Source organism: Serinus canaria, chromosome 1 (genome assembly GCF_022539315.1).
Source record: "Serinus canaria isolate serCan28SL12 chromosome 1, serCan2020, whole genome shotgun sequence".
Taxonomy (NCBI): domain Eukaryota; kingdom Metazoa; phylum Chordata; class Aves; order Passeriformes; family Fringillidae; genus Serinus; species Serinus canaria.
This window is the reverse complement of record NC_066313.1, coordinates 3,643,483-3,668,700: the sequence shown is the minus strand read 5'-3', so window position 1 is coordinate 3,668,700 and position 25,218 is coordinate 3,643,483. Positions and strand designations below refer to the sequence as shown.

Genomic DNA, 25,218 nt, shown 5'->3' with positions numbered 1-25,218 from the left:
ATCCACCAGTGCAAAGTGAAAAATATCTGTAAGGGGATTTTGTCAATATGGTGACCATTTCCTCTAGGATTTTAACAATATATACAGACTTCATCCTCTTCTGCTATAATTGTTTAGATGTTTTTCAGTTAAACATTGTAGATTATTTGGGGACTTTTCACTAAATATTGGATTTCCATCAATTTTAAGAAGCTTAAAACATAAAATTTGATTTCAAACTTTTAGTCCCCTGATCAAGTTAAAAAAAACACCAATGTAGCTACACATCCCAAAACAATATAAGTGAAATACTTAAAGAAATAAAACCACAAAAACTGAAACAAGCATGAACACATCAAACCCCAAATACTAATCCCTTGTGACTAGAATCTGATTTTCTGGCAAAAGTTAAACATTTCATGCGATTGCAGTAAAGACAAAAAAAATATAACATATCCAAAAGCTTCTTAAAATGGAGTTTTAAATTTTCTATACTGCACTAAGAATTTGTAATTTTTATTCATTTTGTACTATCTGTTTACTTAATGTTTTATAAGCAAAGAACGTAGAAGGAAAAAAAATTCTGATCAATCTAAATTTTCCTCCAGAACTTTCTTCTGAAGAGAACTCAGGTCTTTCTTAAGAATTGAAAAAGACTTGTTGCAAAATGAAATTCCTTCACAGAATTTCTCTTCCTAATAGAGTTATGATCTGCTAATTACAGTAACTGGGTATATAATATTAAACTGAGATAAATAGGCAAAATGGTAATAAATCCTAGCTTAAAAAAGAAATACAGACAGAAGTAATTAAACCCATTATTAATTTACTGCATGTCAAAGAATCCCTATTCAGATCTTGAAAAAAAAAAAACCACATTTCCTCATAATCTGGGATTTGCCTTTCCTGGTACCCTAAATGCTACAAACCAACCCTCTCTCCAGGCATTCCCCTTAGACTCTCCCCAGGGTCTTTACCATCTCCTGACTTTTTACAATCTTTTATTTTTCTGTTAAACATTGTGGAAAATTTGTTCTGCCTTAAAATGAAAATATCTTTACATCTTTTATTTCAGTCTTTCATCTCCCAATAATTCCACACTTCAGTACTTGCTACCCTTATGAAAGCATCTTGAACATACAAGTGTGTAAGCATTAAATTACATTAAAAAAAGAGTGGTTTCTCAAATATTGATTAAAAATAATTGCAAGAAAATTTGTAACAGGCAAATATGATGAGGAGTATTACCCCAAGCACAACCAAGTGAAATATGTACTTCAGGACACTGGAACACTCTTTAAATTTGGGAAGGGTTGTTGCTTGCCTGCACTCCCCCCCCTCCCTTAATTTCTTTCTGAACTACCATTGCATATAGGTACTGCTATGTAAAATCCTGCACCTATTGAAATAACTCTTTAATGTAATTTTTCAGTTCATCCATCTTGGCTGCTCAGTTTCTCCTTGAAGATTGGTTTACAGTAAAACTGAAATCTACACTTTGATTCTGCATAAAAGATAGACTGCTATTAAATTCACTGTTCCACAGGGACTTTATTAGGGCTGCTACTGAACTGTGCATCATTTTAATTAGAATTAACACTTTCATCTTGTTTATGAATATATGTAAGATAAGCTTTAAAATATTTAACATCTGGGAATACAGTCAAGCTGTCACAGCAAAATTAAGACATTTCACATCCATAACTATTATTATATAATAGCCAGATAGCAAATAGCTAAACATTCATTGTTAGCATTTGGAGTACAATCTCTCTATGCATACATTTCCATGTCCTTTGGGAATTTATTCATCCTTTGATCAGTATCCCTTTGAAGCAACTTTTCTTTAAAGAGAGACATTTCAAGTGCAGTCCTTGACTGTGTTAGATGTTTCCCTGGTAGGTATGAGATCTGTTTTACATAATTTATTCTGCTTTTAGTGCACACATCCCTAGATGCACAGCTAGAACAGCACAAGCTCACTGCAGCAGGTTGGGTCCCAAGGATCACCTTCCCATGCTGGGATATTTACTTTGCAGGACAGAAAGATTCATAGAAATGAATCTTTCATTTCAATCTGCTCAATAGGCCACCCTCTCCAGGTCAGCAGCCTCAGTAAATTCAGCATTCTTCCCAGCAAAATATTCTCCTGGGATCTGATGGGACTCCTAAAAATGAAATTAAGGGGCGTGGAAGCTAACCCAAACAAAAAAATCCCAGAAAATTCTTTAAGGGAGAACTTGCAGCAGATCTACTAAATCACTATGGGACGGACTGTGAGACATGTCAAACAGTAAATCTTTGTTAATTTAGATCTAGAATTTCTTTCTCAGAATTTGGCATCCAAAACTGAGGTAGCTGACATTTTGGAGTTCCAGTTACTGATCCTCTCCTCCTGAGGAGCAACAGCCCTGCAAGAATCTTTCAACAGCAGTGCAGCTCAAAAGCCAATCCATCTTCATCACTTCGCTTGAAACTACTGAGGATGGAAAAATCCCCAAGTGGTGCCTCCCCTTTCACAGGAGTTTTTCTTCCTTTCCCTTTTCTATTATACAGAGGTGTCAGTCATAAATTTTGTCATTAACAGTACTGTCTTTGCATTCAATTTTTTTAGTTTTTTCCCATTCAGCAAGAACTCCAGCTTGTGAGCAGCCTCCAAACTGCTATGCCCAAAAAAAGCCTGACATGACACAAATTTTGGTTGGTGCAGTTTCCGAGAACCTCTTGAATACCACTGTCCTTAAAATCCAAGTTAATCTGTGACACAGAATGACCTTAGAGTCTACCTAAGTTTTTCTAAGCAAATGATATTAATTTTTTATATTATTCTCCACTAGAAGGTTTAGTAAGAAAAGGCATGTGTTGGCTAAAGGAAATCTTGTCTCATTTGCATTATTACTGAGACTTGCAAAAAGCAAATACAGTTCAAGTTTTTAAACATCCACACACGTTCTTTTGTATTCAAGACAAACATCCTCAGAAATCTCTCTGTGCATTTACTCCTGCTTGTGATTCCTAGGCCACGCCAGAGAAAACCTCTTATTGATCACTTTTGAAATTATATTTCTCAGCACAAATGTTTTAATAATTGACTGAATAAAATGATGCTCAACTTCTACAGGAACAGTTTCATTAAAGAACAAGCTTTATGGCTTATTTGTGAATGTGTTACTGATTAATAACTTCCCTCGGAGGAAATGCTGGTGATATCTTCAGATTTTGGATCTCCACTTTATGGGTTCTCGAAGGGGACATAACCTATATTGAAATAATAATGATATTCTAAAATGTTCCAATTATTTCAAAGCACAAATTTAAGTGCTTTTGCTCAGAAGCCTAAGGAAAAAAGAAATCTTCAAACAGAAAAAAAAACCTAATTGCTAGATTTTGAGAATTTTTAAGTCATTATATTACATATAATTTATTTATATAATTATAATTAGATATATTCTATAAATTGAGTCAGATTTCTTATCATTATTGAAAAAAATCCACAATCCTCTGTAGTGTGAAAACTTTAGAAACTTCCACTGAGCACTGTGACTAAAATGTTTTTTCTTAGCTTATATTTACTTTCAGGGCTCCAACAGGAATAATGATAATTCTAGAAACTGAATTTCCAAAGACAAATATATCAAGTCCTTATTATTGTGCCAGAACTGCTATTCTCCTAAAAGAAATGGCCATGGAAATCCTGAAAATACAATTGTGCTGTGCACTCAGTTGTGTTCCTTTGTAAACTGGGGGCCAAGGCTTGTCACAGCTTCCTCACAAAGGATTTCTCTTCCACAAGTTTTAAGAACTTCCATGAGTAGCACAAGGCATTTTGTATTCCACGAGTGTAATCAGGGCTTTGTAAGTGAAGCATTATGGTTTTACTCTCCTCCATTCGTTGGTCACACAAGACCTCCTCCAAACTCAGATGTACATTTTCAGCACATTGAGAAAACTCAAGTACTGAGGATATATTGTCATAAAAAAAACCCCACCACACTTCTCTTCTAGCTGCAGGAAAACCTCCTCAGCTGTAGGAAGATGCAAGCAACCAATGCTGAAATTTTACATTCAGTAAATACAGCAGGCCAAGGGTTTCACTCAAACAAAAGTCACCTGCATTGGATACACTTGATTGTTGAAACAATTAAGGTAGATCATGTGTGAAGTGGAATGAACATCCTTCCAAGGCAAAGTAATGTGAAATGGTTGAGCTGAAGCTTTGGCTCAGCTCAAACATTTGACTCCCAGAAGAAGGAAAAAAAAACAAACATAATGACTCCCAGAAGGAAAAAAACCAAACATAATGACTCCCAGAAGAAGGAAAAAAAGCCCAAAACACCCCCAAACATGGCAAGCAAGGAAAAGCTGCATTACCCAATAAGGGAGGTCAAAGTTTCTGACAGTGCCTGCAGGATGTGACACACAATTCGAAGACAAATCCTATGACAGTGAGGGACACAGGACAATCACACAGAGTCTGTGCATTCCTTCTTCCCCTCCTGCCACGCTACAGCATCCAAGCTGTCAGTCCTCCTGCTTTTTGGCATCACAGGAGAAACTTCAAGCAGTTTTACAACTGCTTGTACTTAGTCTATATACAGTTAAACAGATGTACAGACACACTTGTATTTATACTTTCTGTAAAAGTTTAACAGCTTATTCCCATTAGTACCACAATTTTTCCATGTGGCCATTACTGCACTGCACTTTTTTCAGCAAAATAAGAGCAAGTAACTAATTTACTGAGGACTTCTGCTAATATCAAATCATGCAGCTCTGTTACCAAGTCACACACAACAGCAAAATCAATCCCTGCAATCCCTTGGACACTTTTTGTCTACTGTTTATCAAGGATAGCTGGTAGGATCAATATCCAGAGCAATATTCACTAACACAAAACCTGAGGCAAGACACACTTGAGTTATCAGCAAGCTTTTGTTGCTGAAATTTCATGTCTGTGTGTACAAACAGAAAATATTGAAGTTTTTGAGTTTGAAACTCTGTTTAACCTCAGCTGGCTTCCTTGTTCTGCTATCAAGGCAGGTTTCTATTCAATACACATTTCAGCAGCAGAGTGAAAGACAGCAATTTCCAACATTAATTCAGTTTGCAAACAATAAGTTTTCTATTTATGCATAATTTATTTAGGTGCAATTACGAAAATCAAGGCTTTGATTTGAATTTTTACAGTGAAATATTCTGAAAACCAGGTACAGTGACTAGTGTAAGGTTCTGTATTTGCTCCAAATAATTCAGGTATGACGTGAAAAGAATTTGCAAACCATTTTTGTTCCCTTATTATCACTGGAGTTTCCTTACTAACTAAAATCAAATGTAAAGGACTTTTTTTTATACTTTAAATCCTTACTTCTGAAGCAGCATCCCTTTTCAGTGGTTTTATCAGAGTTTTTGTGTTTATCCAGCTGAACAATCTGCAGATGGCTGTAGATTAAGTAAAAAAGGCTTGGTTGGGAGCTGCAATGTGAATTCATATGGCACTGAGATTTTTCTGGCTGTTAACTCAGGCAGACACTGAAGACAAGTGCCCTCAGGTACTTATTTAATTCCTATAACTTTGTTACACTAAAAAAAAAATCCCACAACCAAAAAGACCCACCCCCTCAAAAATCAAAATCAATAACTGACTTAAATATTCCCATTTTTAACGCACTGAAAAGATAATGCAAAAATACTACAATTAAAACATCCAAACAAGTGAAAATACAAAAAACTAACTCAAAACCAGAAACAGCAATCAAAACAACCTAAAAGTATTGAAAAAAAAGGAGAAATTACTGAATTCAGCCAAGTCAGACCTCTCTAGATTAGTACAACTGACTCAAAATTCATCCTTTTGACAGTAAGTAATATCCCATCCATGCCACAGTTCACCATCCCTCATTTACCTCCTATTTCAGCCAGGCAACAATGTTAGTTTTAATTCACACTAATTGCAGGCCTTAAGGACAAAATGTTTTTTGTTGAGCAAGTGGAAAAAGTACAAATGGGAGATCCAGCCTGAAATAGCTTGGAACATGACCTGCCATTTAGAAATTAAAACCTGGAATGGGAACTTAAAAGTGCTGCCAGTAGCATCGGTAATGTCCCCTCAGAACAGAGAGGAGTTTAAATTTTTGTCCATTGTAAATATTCTTTTTTTCTAATGTACACAGGCCTTGAGTTCAGAGTTTTTTCAGCTATATGTGGTTAAATACATTCAGAAGCTTTGAACGGGTTATTATCAATTACTTTTCCATCTTCTAACCTACACATTTGCAGTTATCCACAACTTCTATATTTTCTCCCTGTCCTTGTTCTTGCATTGTACTATAAACAAATATTTAGCAGTTCCACCTAAGAAGCTAATCTGGGACTGACAAATCACAATCCAGCTTTATCCATATCCATAATTGAAAGATAAAATTTGTGTTGAGTGTTCACAGAGATGTGCAGCCAAAGAGGAGGTTTTTTAGTGAAAATATATATTCACCAATAGTCACAAAGGTTTCAAGTGCTACCATTGAAATGGTGAAATCTAAAACTCTGCAGACTCACAAATAATAAAAAATAGACCATCACTGCCTAAGCCCAGGAAAGAAGTGTGAATTCCTTTCAGAGCAGTCACAAAGTTAAAAATCTGTTATAAATTTCATTGAATATATGGCTGTTTACTTGAAAAAATTAATGCAACTTTTAAAAATTGATCTAATAAGTCACAGATCCTTTTCAAAAAGACAACTATTTAAATTATCTCTAAGAGAGATCAAAGCAGACAGGATTGTGATTGCCCCATTTTGCAACAGAGACCAAAGGCTGTGGATCCTCTTAGTTCTCCACTCATTCAGCTTCTCTGACAAACTCCTGTTTCTGGCTGACAGGAAACAAATTTTATATATATATATAATTTATATATATATATATGTGAGGAGGGGAGTAGTTAACTTAAAATGAGAGTAGTTTGCAGTTGGATCAGATCAAAGGGCTAAAGAACACAAAGATCAGCTGCCACAGTAGAAATCCTAACACTGAAACATTACCACAAATTCAAGTGATGAATAATGGAAAGAAGTGTTTGTTCAATTAAAAACTCCACGTGTTCAGACATTAGTATCCCTAGGAAGTGTTGTTCAGTCAACTCAAGGTCAGAGAATTTGAATTTTACATTTTCATTTCTTACTCTATTTGTCTCAATTAAAACAAGCCAGGTGAGTCTGTCAGCGCCTGTTGTTTTACATTCTTAACACTTAGCATTGCTTCAGCTATACCAAATATATCCCACTTTGGAAGTGGTGGCTTCCTATGAATATTCCTCAAGAAGAATCAATTTTTTATGGCTGGCAAAATACACTTTTGCACTGTGTTTGGTTGATTAAGACTAAAATAAAATCTGAAATTACCATAATAATTAGTATTTGCTATATATAATTGAATTTTTCTTTGCAATTAATTCCTAACCTTGAATAATTCAGATAATTTTTGGTAAATCATTAAAAAGTCAAACTTCAGTTAACAGTCATCCAATTATTTCTATATCATGCCCTAACAGAACTGAACCATTATGATTAAGTTTATAAAAGGCTCCTTGTCATGATTGTTTGCACCTATGTGAAGAACCCCCACCACAAAGTCCTGATATGACCTGTATATATATTATATATTTGCTAAATTCAGCCCAGTTTGTATCTTGGGCTGACATGCAGAGAACACAAAGTATTGAACATGCCACTTTTAATTGCTGTTTACCAGAATCCTGTGCAGCATTTCCTCCCTCTAACCTGAAACTTGGTACTGGGGCTGGTGTCAATGAATTAGCAAAGCCAGCAGCTCATATGAGAGCCATTTCTGATCTGCTTTGCCAAAATACTAGCTCTAATTTATTATGCCTAAAGATACAAAAGAACATATTAATGATGTTGCTATTTCAGGATTTTGAAAGGGAAATCTTGAAAAGTAGATTTAAATAAAAGACTGATAGATTTTTTTACATAATAAACTTAGAAGATATTGGTATATTCCAGATTATCCCATTAAAAAAGTACAGAACACACAAGTACTTGGGAATCTCTTGCAGTCAATGCCATTTTTCCCCCACTGACTTCAGAAACGGAAGACAGTCCCAAATTACTGAAAAATTCCCTATTAATATGCCTCTGAACAAACTGGAGACATTTGGGTATACATTTAACAGGTATGGATATTGTTATCCAGTTGGGAATTCTTCTCAGACACTTTGGCTCTGAAATCATGCTTTTAAAAGAAAATGCAATGGATAGGGAATACTGAGAGATCCACAGAGAGAGATGCATAAATCTGACATATATTGAAATAATTGAAATGTTGCCAGTTTGGAAAGCAGCTAAATGAGATTTAGGCAGCTGAAAATAACCTATGATTTTCAACAGCAGCAGTAAAACTGATCAAAGACTGGTTTTATTCCCATTCTTGCTGCTTTGCAAAATGATGAGCAATGACAATGGCAGAATATCCTTCCTTATGCCATTTAGTATTTTGTGAATAGAGAGTCTGTATCTCCACAAATATCAAAATAGAAATTTACTCTTTAAATTCTGGGACAGATAAGCCATATTTGCCATGAAGTGCTCATTCCCCACTGAGCCACAGGCAGGGGTATAAAAAGTTTGACACCATGTGTAAGTAGGAAAAATATAATCAAGTATCAGCAAATATTGCCCACCACCCAATTATTTTTCAGAACACACTTCAAAATGCAAAATTATTCTGTTCCTTTTCTTGCAGAAGAAAGAAATGGTTCTCTCCTGAGTATGTCACAGATTATGCCTGCACAAAGCACTGACAGAATGGTGCAAAACACTTTCAAGACTCACATTTGCAACTCCAGCAGGGGAATGGGAGAGGAAAAAGGGCTTTGGGTTGGGGTTTGGAGGAAGGACCCAAAAGATATGAAAATGTCATCAATATAGATCAAGACTTATCAGGATAAAATAGAGTTGCTCCTACTCTTCCCCACCTAGTCTCCCACCCTCTGGTTCTCTGAAAAGAAGCTCAATATAAATTAAAAAATTCTCCCCTCAGAGTGTTAGTTTTTAGGTATTTTTTAATTTAATCGGTAGTTTTCTCAGTATTTACTAACAACAACTCTTTTAAACTCTGAATTTGTTACTCATGTCTCAGCCAAGAAGAAAGTCTCAAAATAGAACAACATTATGGCTGTCTGAAAGATGTCTATCAACACACACACCATGGTTCAGTACACAACCCTCAACAGTCACACTGAAAAAATCCCATTGTACCAATGCATTGCCAGCTGTCCAAACATGCATCTCCACCACGAGCTCTGGCACAAACGTGGCCGTCCTGAACAGGAGCAACCCTTCCACTCATGGTTTACACACTGCAGAGTGAGAACTACAGAAATTAAATTGTGCTCTTCAGTTATGAAACCGCAGTTGGGCTTGCCTTGGGCATGATATTCAGAAAGCAATGTAAGACAAATGTATTCTGAAAAACTGTCAGGAAAAAAAAAGGCATAAAAATTTAGATTCACTGTAGAAGATTAAATGGACAACATGAACCTATGAAAATTATTTCAAAACATGCAGAAGCTGTATTAGATTAGAATTTTCTAAAGTAGTAATTTGTAATTCTTGGGGCAAATAGGTAAGAACATGCAAAAACTTGTGGCTTTGGGTACTCCATTTCAACTCTGAAGGTCCTTCTCAGCCGATCAGATGGCCAATTGAACAAAACAGTGGAGTCTGCAGAAAACAATGTACTGCAGAAAACATTTCTGGTAGACTTTGGCTGCTGCCTATATTGCTCACATACAGATCTAGTGTATGACTCACTTGCATAATGGACAGGAATTCATTCAGCATTAAAGTTTCAGAGAAAATCCTTATCCCATTAAGAGAGAAACCTTTTGACCTTACGTACAAAATTATGCTGGCATCCAATAATGGCACTGTCAACATTGTATCTTTGCAACGAGCGTATTTTGATAATTAATGCCAGCAAGATCAGACAACAAAGTGAATTTCATTTTCTGATTACAGTGCATAGTGCTTTTAATGCTCTCTATTATCCAAGGTTGCTGTGCAGCTTGCCTAACACCATCCAATCTGAGAAATTCTTGAGCAAAATAGCAGAGTCATTTTTGTAAGGGATGGGTATGGACTCTCTCTCTCCCTTTTTGCTATAAAGCCAATATTGAATCACAGCAGACAGCCTCAGCAGCCACTGAGATATCATTGTTCACAACCATTACCACAGAAAAAAGCACCTTATTCTCAAGTAATTTCAAAACTATTATGGACAGTGGAAGAGAATATGACAGCATATGACTTCTCTTAAAAATTAAAAAAAATTGAACAATGTTTTCTTACCATGACAGGAACCCTCCAGCTCTTCATATCCCACACTGCAGATGCATCGTCCCAGAGGCACCAGCCAATCCCCATCTGCCCCACAATACAACTTTGGGGTGTCCCGTTCCTCAGCGCTCTTCACACAGGAGCCCCGTACTTCCACCAGCGAGGAAGAATCCACCCTTGGAATGGTGTCAGGAAACATGGCCAAATTACGGACCGTGAAAGGGCATTTCTTGTAATAGACACGGACTGACACCAAAGCAATGCACGCTCCAATGTCCTGGAAAGCCAGATAAAATCCCTTCTTGTTGATGGGCCCAACTTCACGCACTTCCGTGTTGAGCTTGAGGATGCGGTCGCCCAAGTCCATCTGGGTGAAGCTCTCATCAGCAGCTATGGTATCAATTTTGGTGTACTGGTTTGGCTTGAATTTTACTCCATGAGGCTCATCTGACTCCATGTAGTAGAGATTGAACGTTTCCTTGCAGGTCCCCAGCACCCAGGGAATGCTGTTGCAGTCCCTCAGGGTGAACTTCATCTCCACGTAGATCTTCTGCGCGGCGTCGCGGGAGACCCAGTTGGTTTGCAGCCAGTTGTTCTGGTTGGGCTCCATCACGTTGCACACCTGGTAAGTGTGGATGGGACGGTTGTGTTCATCCATTTCAGTTATGGCATCCCACTGAAAAGAAAATAAAGGTGTTTGAAAAACAGGAAAAATAGATATTGTGCATACACACACACGCGCCCTGTGTATATGTACCTATGGCTTAATTATGAATAATTATTTCAAGTTCAGTGGAAAGTCAGTAGTTAAGATAACTACAGAACACCACACAAGTTCAATTTCAGAAACTCCACAATAAATTTCTGTTAATAAAAACAAAAAATAACTGGGGCCTAGCAAAGAAGGACATACATACCATGTTTATATTTTTATCTTTATCTCCATATACTTTGTATCAAAGGCTCACCAAACACTTAACTCAGTATATAATCTGCTACTTCAAAAGATTACCAACATCCCAAAAATAGCTTCAATATAACTGAATCAACTTTCTACTGAGCAGTCATGATATCAATATAGCCCTAGAGATTTCTTTTTTAACAAAACACAGAACTATTTATAGTTCTATATGCAAAAGTATTGCACCCCACCAGAAGTTTTAGCTTAGTTTTCAGATGTACTGATCCATTGAAGTAGAATCAGCAGGAAAAAAAAACCCACAAAACAAGAACCAAAACCACCCAAGATTAAAGTCACATTAAAAGAAAGAGGAGGTGCTCCAGAGAGGTCTCAAAAAGAAAAAAAGAAGTAAAAAAAAAAAAAAAAAAAAATCACCAAACAACTCCAGCACACCAAACAGAATTAAAAAGTAGTTGGCTGTTTAAAAAAAAAAAAAAGTTGTTTTTAAAATATAGAAGAGCTTTCCAAACTGGCATAGACCAGCTTAATTTAAAAGCCTCAATATGATACTGTATCTTAAAATTATTACGAAAAAAAAATACAAAATATCCTCCTCTTAACCAGAGGATTCTTCTCAGAAATATTAATATATTCACTCCGAATCAATATCTCAATTTGAACTAAGAAATTAAAGTCCTAAAGTTAGCTGTTAACCATGCAGTTAATAGTATAAATCTGTTACTTCTGCAGGAAAGTAAAGGTTCAGCACTTCAATAAGTGGTTTCAAAGAATAAAACAAAATGGATTGATCAAACATGGATAGGGCTTTAGTCCATTCAAAGCAGATCTCTCATGCTTTGTGCCTGTGCCTTTCCACTCTGCTCCCAGAGAGCCTGCTGAGATCTCCTATTTCAGAGAAATTTACCTTTGGGCAAGAAAAATGTTTAAAATCAGCAAAAAAATTTAATTGAGCTGTTAGTCTAAACATCATACATTTAAAATACTTGGAAAAAGGTTAACATTGAACATCTCAACCCAGCCATTGCACTGGGCCATGCTGGGTAAGGTGTGGTTACAAATACAGAATGTGCTCTAAGGTACCAGTCCTAGATACTGAGTGGAAACAAGGTGACTTCCACCACCCCAATATGTCATTTTCAGTGACTGAAACATCTGACAGAACTCACTCTGTGATAGTGGACACGGTCTCCCTGCATGAAATAAACTCTGCTTTTCATTTTAACTTTCAGTTGCATTTCTCATCTGATAAAAACAGTTAGAAAAGGCAGCAGTTGAATTTAGTGCAGTCAACAAAAAAACTAAACAATTAATCAAACACACACAGGTTTTCTTTTGGGTGTGTTTCATATTATAGTTCTCATTTTGTAAAATTTTAGGCTTAAGTTGCACAAAACTTCAAAACCAAATGAAGAGAAGCATCTCACTGGTGATGTCTACACAGGAACATGGTGGCTCCCACAAAAATCCCTGACCTGACACTCACAAAAGCTGCCACGAGCTGTCTGGCTTAGACAAGCTGACAGTTCAGACCTCCTTCAAACTTTGCCAATCCCAATGTGCTGCTCTGCCTTCAAAATCTTTTGATTATAATCCTTTCAAATGAGGAAAACCTCTGCAAATGTTGATGGAAGCAGCAGCAGCATAAAGCTAATTCTTACACCTGGAGTTGCAGGGCTCATGGAAAAGCATGGTAAAATCATGGTATTATTTGGAGGAAAGACTTCAAAATTCTAGTTGAAAAATGGAATAAAAACCAGCATGGCTCAGTGCTTACATTTTACATGCAGCATAAAAGAGGAATAAATCACTCAAATAGAAGAACATACAATTTTGGTGGAGAGAAGATTCCAAGATTACTCATCATATCCAAGTACAAAATATGAGATTAGGCTACAAACCACAACGGGATTTTATTTAGATAAAGTCTCAGCTGTTTCCATACCTCTACAAACTACTACCTCTCACTTTTAAATCTGACTAATATCTGACAGCTCTACAGAGAACTCTACTAAGAGAAAGTAATGCAACTTGAAGCTATATAATACTGAAATCTATATTCATGGATTCCAAATTTTTAAATTCTATTTTAAAACAAAACACTAGAAATTTAAGGAAAAACAGCAAGAACCTTTTAGTACTCATCACTACTGAAAGCTGTTCCAATTAATAAGGATAGACGTATCAAGCAGCTGAAAATATCTACTTCCTAATGAGCTGATATCAAGGTAAACTTCACATGAAGTCAAAGACACCTCTCCCACAAGCTGTCACACTGATTGATGGATTAATATTGGGTTCTTAATCTCAGATAACAGTTATTGAGGCACTGAGCCCTGCAGCAGTTTGGTAACCTGGAATGGCAATTTTAGAATCCTGCACACCTCAAGATTCTTTATTGATATTTTTCATCATTTGAAGAAAAAAGAGGGAACATGGGCATAAGTAACCAATGCCCTCACTCACCAGTTTATGGAAGAAAACATCTGCTCTTACAAACACAGCAAAATTTGTATTCTAAGCAAGAAATCCTTTTTATTTTATTCTAAGGATAATTCTCTCAAAATGAAGGATTCTGCACCTGCACATACCTAACCAGTGTATCTGAGCTCAACCCTGAACAAAAGAAGGCTGTGGAAGACTTGACATGAACACATTTGGGTATCAGGCACACAATGGCACCCCTGGGTAAAATATTCTACACAAACCACTTCTTGGGCAAAACACACAAGGATAAGCACTGGCTTTCCATGCAGAGAACTGAAGGAAGAAGTAGTGCCTGAAAATACCATGAGATAGGAAACTGGGGAGCAAAACCTGTTGACTTCAGCCATTCTGAGTTTTACTATCTGCTAAGAAGACACAACCGTTAAGGCAAATCCTCAGTGGTGATAAGTTTTATTCTTACCTGGCAACAAGAGGAAGGTTTCCATTCAAAACTAAAGAACAAATATATAAGGTTCATGCTAGAGAGATCTGGTTTATTCTCTTGGCTTCAGCAAGTGAGGTAATTTCAGAAATGGAATTGTCAACTATTTCTTACACGCAAACATAGGCTGACATTTGAAAATTCAGTGAACCTGAACTGTAGAAATGCAATTTTCTGACATATATATCCCTCATTGCCCACAAACATCCACTTGAGAGAGCTCAGGTCACAGTTAAAAAGTCCATCCTATCAAAGGGATGGACTGTGTTTGTTGTACAGAACCGCTACTATCCTGAAAAAGAGTCTGAAGAAAGTTCCAAGTGTGTCCATGCAACTCATGTACCCCAAAAAAGTTAAATAAGCATTTCCCTACCACATCCAAGGAGGACAAAAAGAATGCTTATAGTGTTTTCTCTAAACTGGTCTTTTTTTTCCCCACTAAATGGTTTACTACTTATTTAGGTCATCCCAGATCTCAGCTGGGAGTCACCTAATGAAATCTACACATGTAGAACACTCCCAGCTGTTCACTCCTGACAATCTTATAGATCCCATTTCCATGGAAACAAGTAGAACAGTAAAAATAAAGTTTTAAAAGTTTTCAAATATTCCCTTATCCTAATCTCTAGTGAGATGATCTTCATAAAAATGAGATCAGATCAAATGTGATCCAAATGAGGAAACAGCAGAGGAGGTCTTGCACTTGGCATGCAGCTGCCATCTGACAATGCACATGTACACATTTCGCTGCTGTAGTGACATTCAAGCAAAACCAGCTACACACTACATAATAGAACTGAAGAAAAAAAACTTACCACAAAGAAATGTGCTTAGGAAATGAACGTTTCCTTCATTTCATTAGGAAATGAACATTTTAAGGCATAGCTGGGATTTATGATGACATTAAAAACAGCAAGACTAAAAAATATTTTAAAAAGCTACAGAATTGCTCTAAGGTAGAGCAGAATTGCTCTAAGGTAAAGGTATCAAGTTATTATTTTTCCCCTTTCCCACTAACTCATTTTTCTTCAGCTTCACTTTTCCCAAGATCTAAAATTTTGTATGTGAAAACAGGTGCTCAGACCCCCAAAGATGAGGGACAAAAATGAACTTCCAAAATATGCCTATTCGAAAAAAACAGCAGGCAAAATTCTCCAGCTATTTGTATATGTCTTAGCAAGTACAAATTGACTTAGCTGGCAAAAGAGAACAACAACTGAACTACTTATGTTCTTACATTTAAAGTTGAGGTGGTTTAAAATTGCTTTGGGAATAAATAGTGATATGTAGCACAAATTTATTAGCTCTGTAGAACTAAAATGACAATCACAAAGCAGTGGTAGAGGAAATTGTGACATCTGTTTTCCACTCAGGCACCGAATATGAGAGTGAGAGGGCAAATCCCTCAAAAAACTGTGAAAATAAGCATGATTAAAAGAAAATAAAATCAGAATTGAATAAATAAAGAATAGTTAGGGCAACATAAACAAGAGAACACAGGAGAGAAAGTCATTAATGCACTCAACATAGAAATCCAAAAGTGAGTTGCTTTTCTGTTTACATGAAGCACTGAACAATTGAGAGATGAGCTGCTCCAGGTGATCCAACTCTGCTCTGAAAACTCTTCTGGTTCATATAAATGTTTTCTACAGGCAAGCAAGACCTGGATTTGGTGAGATTTGGGGGATGAACCCTGGAATTCAAGCGAGACCTATTGCAGATGCATGAAACAATTGATTTATGTAGGGATTAGCCAGCAGAGGACTTTAGGATCAACAGGCAAAATAAGACAGCCCTGCTCCAGCCTTGGAGAGTGAATTGGGACTGTTCCAGACGGAAAGGGCATCAGAGGTCTTGAACAAAAGGATTTTGTGCATCTACTAGAAAAGATCAAGATGATAAGAAATGTATTTACATCTCAAAATACCCACTCCAATGTAGGGCTCAGGCTTGTGAGGCAATCCATGGATTTGACTGACCAGAATTTAGACAGGAGCATGATAATCCACCAATGAAAAAGTTACACATAGGATGATGTTCATCCTGTCTGGGCAGGGCAGAGAAAGTATAAAACAGAAGGCAGAGAGAATACTACATAATTCCTTCCATAACAGGTAATTAAAAATTTCATTCAGAAAAGAGATGTACAGAAAAATGGGAAGAAAACCCAAAAGAATTCACACACATATGCATACACACGAAGGTTGTTTATTATAAACTGAAATATCATTGAAACCAGCCACTACTATAGAAAATACTTTTCCCCCAGCACTCTGGAACAAGACCATTGCTTCCCTGAATGCAGTACTGACTATACAAGACTCAATGATTTGCACCAAGAATCTGCAAGGATGGTGTGCCAAGCTTTTTAAATGAGACACACTAGTAGAACCTCAGCAGGTGGTGAGAAATGCCACAACTCAGTTTTGAAAAGTTCTGCTGATCACCTTTCCAGGGGCATCTCATCCCTTTGTAATGCAACACTTTCAATGTATTCAGAGAATGGAAAGTGAGAGCAGAAAGTCTACACATTTTCAAGATCCCACAGCTCCTAACACTCAACCCTGCTGTGTGCCCTGCAAAAATCTAGCAGTGCACAGTCCCTGGGACCTGTGACAGAGACCTTCTCTACTGGCCTCTGTCTTACAAAAGAAATAATAATAAAAAATACATAACCCAGTGGTTTTACAGGTATCTTCCACTAGAACAGAGCTGGGTCTGGCTAATCACAATAGTTGTGTGCTACATTTGGCTGCCAGCAGCTGCAGTCTGCTGTGATAAAAAACAGAATAATGCTGATAATGCTGATGCTGGCAGGGCAAAGGGAAGAAGAGCCCCGCAACCTTGACTTGGCTGAGTGAGATTTATGGGATTAACCAGGAATACCTGAAGAATACGACTGCTCTAAACAACATACAGGTGTTGAAACACAGGGCTCAGCTGCAGAATAACAGAGGCGTGGATGAAAGGATCAAGTTTGGTCACTCAACAGAACCACAGACTGGCTTGGGTTGAAAGGGACTTAAAGATCATCCATGGGCAGGGACTCCGTCACTGTCCCAGGTTGTAGCACCCACAACTTCTCTGGGCAACCTGTTCTGGTTCCTAACCACCTTTGCAGGAAACAATTTCCTCCTAATCTATAGCTGCCCTCTTTCCATTTAAAGCCATTCCCCCCGTCCTATCACTACATTATTAAATGTAGCAGAAAATTAGTAAATGAGATATATCATGACTTAAAATACGTAATTGTTAATGCTTATACTTCCTTTTAGTTAATGCTTATACTTCCTTTTAATTGGAATAAGACAAACAAGGACTGAGAAATAAATTACAACTACAAAATAAGTAAATCAAACTGTAGGTACAATCCAATCAAGCTCCATCAAGTATTAGCTGTTTAACAGTAGAAGACTTATTTGCTGCTGTGTTGCTTTATTTCCTGAATATCAGGAGCTGCAGCAATCCTGGCTCTGCCTCTCCCAGCACCTCGTACCCTTGGAGTAACTGGAGCAGAATATTACAACACTGCTCAGTGAAGCCACTGGGTACTTTGGTAATGCTGCACAGTAGCTGTCTGCATCAGCTATGTGGCCTGAGGGACCTTGCTGGATCTCCAAAATAGCACAGATAATGTTGTGGTAAATGTTTCTGTGTCCTCAGGTATTTAGAAACAGAAAAACAGAGTGGAGGAAGCTTTAAGGGAAAACAAAAAAAAAAAAAAAACCCAAATAACAAACCTAGAGCAAGCTCTACATTTCTAGTTTAGAACTTTCTACAAATTCAGAGTTTGCCTGTTAATTTTATTCAGGTGTTTGTGAGCAGCCCTGGGCTGTCACATCACCACTGCACTGGCTCTGACTCACTGAGCCCCTTGGTAGCCAAGCTGGGCCATAAACTCCCCTCCTGGCAGACCTGCACTTCCCATGAACTTTAACCCTGCCAATTGGGCTGGCCTGCTGGGAAGCCAGAACAATCCAGGGCAAGCAAAGATACTTGGTAGATTTCCTCAGCCCTCAGTTTGAGAGCTGACCCTGTCTGCCCCATGATATAATGCACACACTGAGTAAAATGACTGCTTTCACCACTTAAACTCCTCAGAAACTGTGCATTGCATCACTTCACAAATCTGACTTGAATGCACAAATTTCCAAATAGCAATTCTGTTTTACTTGCTTTCCCCTGCCTTTAACCTACAATTCTGATATTTGAAATTCCCCTGCAGCAGCAGGAAGATTTTTTTGCCTTTACCATTCCAAGCAGTGGAGTTTTAGTGAATAGCACAGAATCCTGGCACACCAGTGGTCCTGGCTGTGTGCACCCACAAACAGGGCTATGACTCAGAGTTTCCCATTTTCATTTCCTGACTAGTCACTCTAGGAAAAAAAAAGCATTTCAATACCACTGATGGCAGAAATTGTATAAATACCATTTCAAGCTCCAGGTTTTCCCACTAAAAAGCAGTGGATCTCAGAGGGTTTTGGTTTTATGTGGGCATTGGCATATTTAAATTCCTGCAATTAGCAAGCAATGAGGTTAATATGGATGAACTAAAACCCAGAAGAGTATCTGTCCACTTCTTCCATCTCTCCCCAGTTTTTTGTAAAGTCTGCTTTCTTTTAAATAAAGAAAAGAAATCCTGCCTTTTCTACTTCTTACTGAGTTTGTGCTAGTCCATTAGTGATTGTAATTGAAATTATACAAATGGACACAATTAAAAATAATAATTACACAAAGCAGCTATGTAAGGCTTTTCATCTGTGAAGTGCTTTATAAACACTAACGCATTAATTCAGCCTAAAGACATAAAACTAAAGAAGCAAAACTAAAGGTATTAAGAGGAAGGTGAAGCAACAGATCAGTGATTTTTACCAGCATGCTGTGTGTCAGGAGCTGTATCAGTGTGGATGCCCTGATCTGACACTACCCACAGGAGCTGAACTGATGACACTGCAAAGCTCCCCTGCAGCACAACTCTTCCTTTGAGCATTTACTAATGGGCTCCTTCAGAATCACTCTCCATTCCCCTCCAGCTGTTGTGTGCCTGGTGAAGTGGAGCCCATTCCTGTTGCACACATCTGGCTGGAATACCTGTGACCCAGCTGCTGCTGGAGAACTGAACACTTGCATCTCCCATAAATCACCTCCAGCCTCCCACCACCATCCTAACAAGCATTATCCCTACCTACAAATAACAAATTCATGACTTCATTTTTTCTCAAGCTACTTATCCCTTGGAGGCAGAGCATCAAAAGGGGGAAAAGCAAGATTAGAGCTATGTGACTAATTAAAGGCACAAACTTATATTTATTGGCTTGCAAGGGATCATGTTGACATACTCCAGTGAAAGCCCAAAGCAATGCTATTATATCCTGCCATTTAACTGAGCCTAAGACCTCTGGAAATAAAATCTGAGAGGTGAACAGAAGAACCAATTATTACAAGTGGAGCAAACTGAATAACAACATCAGCAGCAGCTCAGTTTATTTGCATGCAAATTCACAGGCTTGTGTATTTCAGCTACATGCATTACAACCTTACTCATTTTCTAGGTTAAACAGAGCCATGCCAAAAAAACTCTAAGGAATAACTTCTATTACAGATTGCAAACATCCTTAACAAAGTGTCCAAAATGTGCTGAGAAATGAATACATAAAAATGAGAAGCCTACAGTATTTTTAAAAGGGAAAAAAAAAAAAGCTATCCACATGAACCTTATCTATAGTCTGTGAACTCCAAGGCAGGAACAGAGGAAAAAACAAAAGGGAAGAGAAAGGAAAACAAAACAATTCCCAGTGTTTTCCAGTATATCAAGTTGTTCATCCTTCCTATGTAATTACTTATTTACTGAGGACTTGTAAAGGAGCCCTGTCTTCGCAGGGAGCTCAGGCTCAGCCATACTTGTTAGTATGCCCTGGAAGAAAATAACTTGCTACCCTTTCCCCAGTGCTCCTTACTTTCCTCCCATTCCTGAGAGCATCAATGGAGGGAGCCTCAAGCTCTTAATTATCCTACACTATAAATAAGCTGGCATTAAACCCACTCCATTCACTACAGTCAAGGAGTGCATCATCAAAACAAACTCTCAGACATCTCATTTCTACATGGTCCTGTGTGTGAAAAGAAAAGATGTGAACTATAATAATAAATCCCATGCTCTTTCAACCTCCCTCATCTCATTACTCATATTTTCAGCTACATTAAAAGTAATTTTGTGAATCCACTTCTGGCAGAGCTAACGGAAGAAAGGAGAAAATTTCATTTGACTGTATTTCAGTTTAGTTGGTAGGCAGGCCAGGATATCTTATGTAGGTTTGCAATCCCTTTAGGTTCACCCAAATTAGAAAACAGCTAAAAGGTATTTAACAAAGAACTCCTTATGACAAGACATGGAGAGCTTCAGTAACTACATTTATTTCACAGCTCTGCTGTTCAGGTTTCTGAAGGAAAACAACCTATTGTGGAGAGATTTATACATTTGCTTGCTCTATTTTCAGTTCACATTTTTCTTAGAAACACCACAATCTCCCCAATATATGTGGAAGAAGCTCTGGCTTCCCAAAAGGACCTTGTTCATGCCACAAAGCAACCTGAACCACGTGGGCACACTGTGCTTGGGCCATGTCCTGATCAAGAAGGTACCTAAATACATGCTGACAATTTTTAGTTTGCTTGTTTAATTTATTGTTTGCTTAATATATGGGGGTTTTTTATTTTTTGGAATTGATAATAATTATCTTTTTATTTTTCAGATACTGCAATTGCAACAATTATACCTGACTTCAGTGTTTAAGTACAATAAGATTTTTTTCACCCAGCTGAAACCTAGAGCTTTATTTGGAACCTACTGTAGATAAAAATCACTGCAGCTGGCAGGGGGTGGTCACAGAATGTCAACTAGAGGTCAAATTAGATGTCAGGTTCTTTTGTAATTTACCAAGAGATTACACTTTGCACATTTATCTTCCAGAACTTTCTCTGTTGTCAAAACCAACTTGACCCAAAGAGAGCAATGCTTTATTAAGTTACAGCTGAACACAATTGTTGAGATGTTGGTCCAGTGCCTCTAGTTAATATATCACCTACCAGCAGGATGTCCTTTTAAAGGAAAAGCCATTCATGTTTGTCATTTCAGAGCAGTAAAACGAGAAAGGTTTCTTGGCATATGTCCTTACAGGGTGTTTTTTTGATGAAGGACAGTACAATGTGTTTGGGTTTTTTTTTTTACCAAACTGTGCTACAGTGAAGCTCTTCACATATCAATTTAAAATAGCCCCATGACTTTCTGGTCTAAGCGTAAAACACTGAAAAAAGCTTTTATGAAAAGTTGATTTGATATCATTGAAAAAAACACACCAAAATCAGGCCATCGTTAAAGAACATTACTAAAAATCTTTAGCCTCTTTTCTGCAGAATAAGATGCATTTCTGCTAGGAAACAACTAAACTTTAGTGGGCTTTTCTGCTATTAAAATCATGCTTTTAACAGACCTCCCAGTTTTCTAGAATACAAATGATGGAGTATTCATAGGGCCATGGAAGACGGCAGCACAATTCAGCTTTGAGAATTATGAAGAGAATGCCAATCCAATGTCAAAATTAGAAGGTTAGACAAGAACCAAAACTCCAGGAAAAGGGATGAAGAAGCCAACTTCATGTTCAGTTTTTATCTTCCTACTCCTCTCTTTGTCCAAGAACTGTCCTGGGGACCACAGCAATGACTTCATGTAACTACCATTTTATAAAGGCAAAATATTTATCACACAGATATAAACTGCTGTTATCAAATGAGTCACTACATGATAACCACTTAGTAGTTTTCTGACATTTATAAACTACTTCCTTTTTGCTACAGCGGAATGTTAACGATGGAGAAACACAATACTCCCAATTCCCTGAAAATTTCTTTACTAGCCTATGATTAAACCAGAAATCTGAGTTCTTCAACTCCCTCTTAACAACAGAATGGAAAAGTAATCAAGAGCAACACTTCTCCCTTTTTATGACATGACCTTGCCAACATTCAAAGCTTTGGCTCTTTCACATATTTGTATAGGGAGCAAAATCTTGGAATACATCATCCTCCTTCTAACCCTGATTATTCTGGAGAGAAAAATGGGAGCCTGTGAGAAATGAGAAAGCTGCAAGCTCCATGGTTCCATACAAAGGAGCAAGGAACTGAGGCTGCCCAAGAAGGAAGACACAGCCCAAAGGAGACAGAAGAATCTTATAATCACAGGTATCACCAAGCCATCGCTCATTCCTTAACTGCACTTTTGTCCTCTTCATCAATCCCAGACATGTAGGTTGGAAGAGATAGACAATGAGCATGTATGACTGACTGAAACAAGCCATTTCTATCAATTTCATGTACAAATAGTTGCATTATTTTTGCAGCATTGTATTTGTTATGTAGAACCACAGGAAGGGCACTTTTTTTTTTAACGTATCTGTTTTCAATAGAAAGCTTTGACTCTCATGAAAACACCTCTCAAGATTTCTGCCTTTATTTATCATGCTTGTGAGGCTTGCATATGAAAACCCATGAAATTCTATTATCTGCTAATCAGTCTCAATCAGGAAATTACATGCCTGCAAAACTAACAATTTTCCTAGACTACAGCGTGCTGAATTCAAGTCCTCTCCCACCCACCACTGCCCCAAACAGAGTAAAACTCTTCCCTAATTATTCTGCTCTTCTGCTGAGACATGAAATGAAGGATAGTTAGAAGCAAAAAATGTCTTTTGTAAATTGACATATGTAGAATATTGACCTGCAAACCCTTCTCAAATTTGCAGAGTCCTTTCTTGAAGCAGACGTGTTAAAATAAGCAAGCAGAGTCTGCTGTGTGCATCCGTTCCCTAATGAGATCTGACACAATAATTAGTGTGCAGCAAGCTGGGATAGTTTAATGTACTTCCCTTCTCGTTTCTATCCAACTTTATAAAAGTTTCATTAATCTTTGCCACCAACAACAGGAAAGCAATAAAATGGGCATAACAGCACAAGTCACAGAACCTCACAATCTGTGCTTTTATTTCAGTCCCACCATTCAATACTGGTTTCTGAAAATAACCTGGTGACTTTTCACAAAGGCCAATTAGACAGTTCAGGTAATCTAGGCATGCTCAAGTTCACCTTTCAGAGTTGCTGGAGATTATACACATTAGATGGAGTTTTTGGGACAACCTGTGATTTTGATGTGGGAGGGAAGAGCAGCACAGTTGACAGCAATCAGTTTTTTCATGCTCTGATGAGTTGCTGCCTTACTCATTGTTCTGGCACAGCAAGAAATACTTAATCTTAGCATTATAAATACAAAACCATGAGATCAGTAACCAAAACAAAAGACAGGCACAGAATGAACTGTCAGCTTTGATGTAACACTTGTGCTACTGAAACAGAAAAAGGAAAATTATACTAAAGCCTCAAGCTGACAAAAACACAATAAATACACGCGAAAGAATTTAAAAACTTCAAGAGTAGTAATATTTTTGTCCCCTTTACAGATGAAAAAGTTTTACCCATGATTTGAGATCTTGAAATCCAGCATTCTGTAGAAAACATTTATTTAAATTGGACACAAATCCTCCATATAATTTCACATATTTCATCATTCTTTGCCTTTTGTGCATATTCCTGCATCAGCTTCATATATGCAGGAGAGGAACTTAGACCCAAGATTAGAAAAGAATAAAAAAAAATTACTAAAAATTTCAGATGACAGTCACTTAAAGCAGCTTTTACCTGATAGGGGAGAGCATCTGCTACACCCAAACATTTTTCTGCCAAGAAGAAAATGACGGTGTGCTAAAAATGTAGTGAGTCTAACAGTAAAATAAATACATGAGTCTCTTGTACATAAAACAACAGCTCTTGAGTCAGCTCAGGTGAGTCAGAGGCTTTGGCTGGAAGCTTAAATAAATGCAGGGCTAAAAAAGTGAGTAGAAAAAACCTCATTTTATTGGGAACTGCACTTATGGCATCTTTGAAATCAAGGACTTAAGTCTTGATTTTGCCTTTACCCATGCTTTTTTTCTCCCACAGCTTCATAAAACATCATTTTTATTTCAGCAGGTCATCTGGAAACTAATCCTATAAGCTCTGGTGTGCAGGAGCTCTTTTTGTGGACTTTTTCTTTTGCCAGGACTTGACTTGCTGAAATGAGCAGGTACTTATGCTATTTTAAATGATGCTGTCAAATAAAGTTATGTTAGAAACTGTATAGATTCCTGCTTTTTCCTGCAATTTATTTTCCCAAAGAATATTTGGCCTTTAAAATTGCTGTTTTGCTGAAAAGCTATGCCAGAACACCAACAACTACGCTATAGTGTCACGAATCAATAGCACTGCATGCAATATTTAACACAAACTGAGACCCATGGGCCTGCTCTTTTAGCTTTTTTTTTAATATCAAGTTTTGCTTACTTGCAACATTTTATTTTAAAATGGCAGTCATGCTTAAATAAAACAAAGTGCTCCAGTAATCTCTGGTAATATTGATAAGGCAGGCTTCAGCCCAAATCAAGTCTTAAGAAAGTCACAGTAGCAATAAAAATATAAATCTAGGCAGCTCACCCATTTTTAACCTTTTTCATAAGGGTGTTTATGCCATTAAAATTTATTTACATGAAATGCAAAGTGTACTACACAACAGTATTTTAATCGTAGAGAGGTTTTTTAAATCTAGGTATTTTCTTCTTCATATATTTATAGAAGAAAAGTAAAATAACTGGGTGTTGGAGGGTGGAAAAAAGGCAGAAACAGTGAAAAGCCCCAGCTGCTTAAACATCCTGTCCTTAGTAGTGACCACTGAGAGAGTCATTGAGAAATTAAATACTGGGTATGGTCACTAATCCAGAAAACTCCCCAAGCTTTTATCTTCATAAATTTTTCCCAGGCTTCCATGCCAAACAAAAATTACAACCTGAAACCACAGAAAAGTTTGAAAGGCAAAGAGGAGAGAAACAAGAAGGGAGGGGGAAAAAAAGAAATAGGGAAAACAGAATAAAAGTGCCTTGATTTGGCTGGATGGGAAAAAG

The 25,218-nt window shown here is 37.3% G+C and overlaps 1 protein-coding gene across 3 annotated transcripts in view; it reads right to left on the bottom strand.

Annotated features, from left to right (window-relative positions):
- Positions 1-25,218, bottom strand: part of EPHA6 (EPH receptor A6) — a 359,369-nt gene that overhangs the window by 262,594 nt on the left and 71,557 nt on the right. The window contains exon 3 of one of the 3 annotated variants that reach the window (XM_050972812.1): positions 10,341-11,004. In XM_050972812.1, the coding sequence (XP_050828769.1) occupies positions 10,341-11,004 (664 nt within the window). Of the gene's footprint in view, positions 1-10,340; positions 11,005-25,218 lie in introns of those variants that run through there. The other 2 variants (XM_030234872.2, XM_050972823.1) reach the window with 2 other exon arrangements.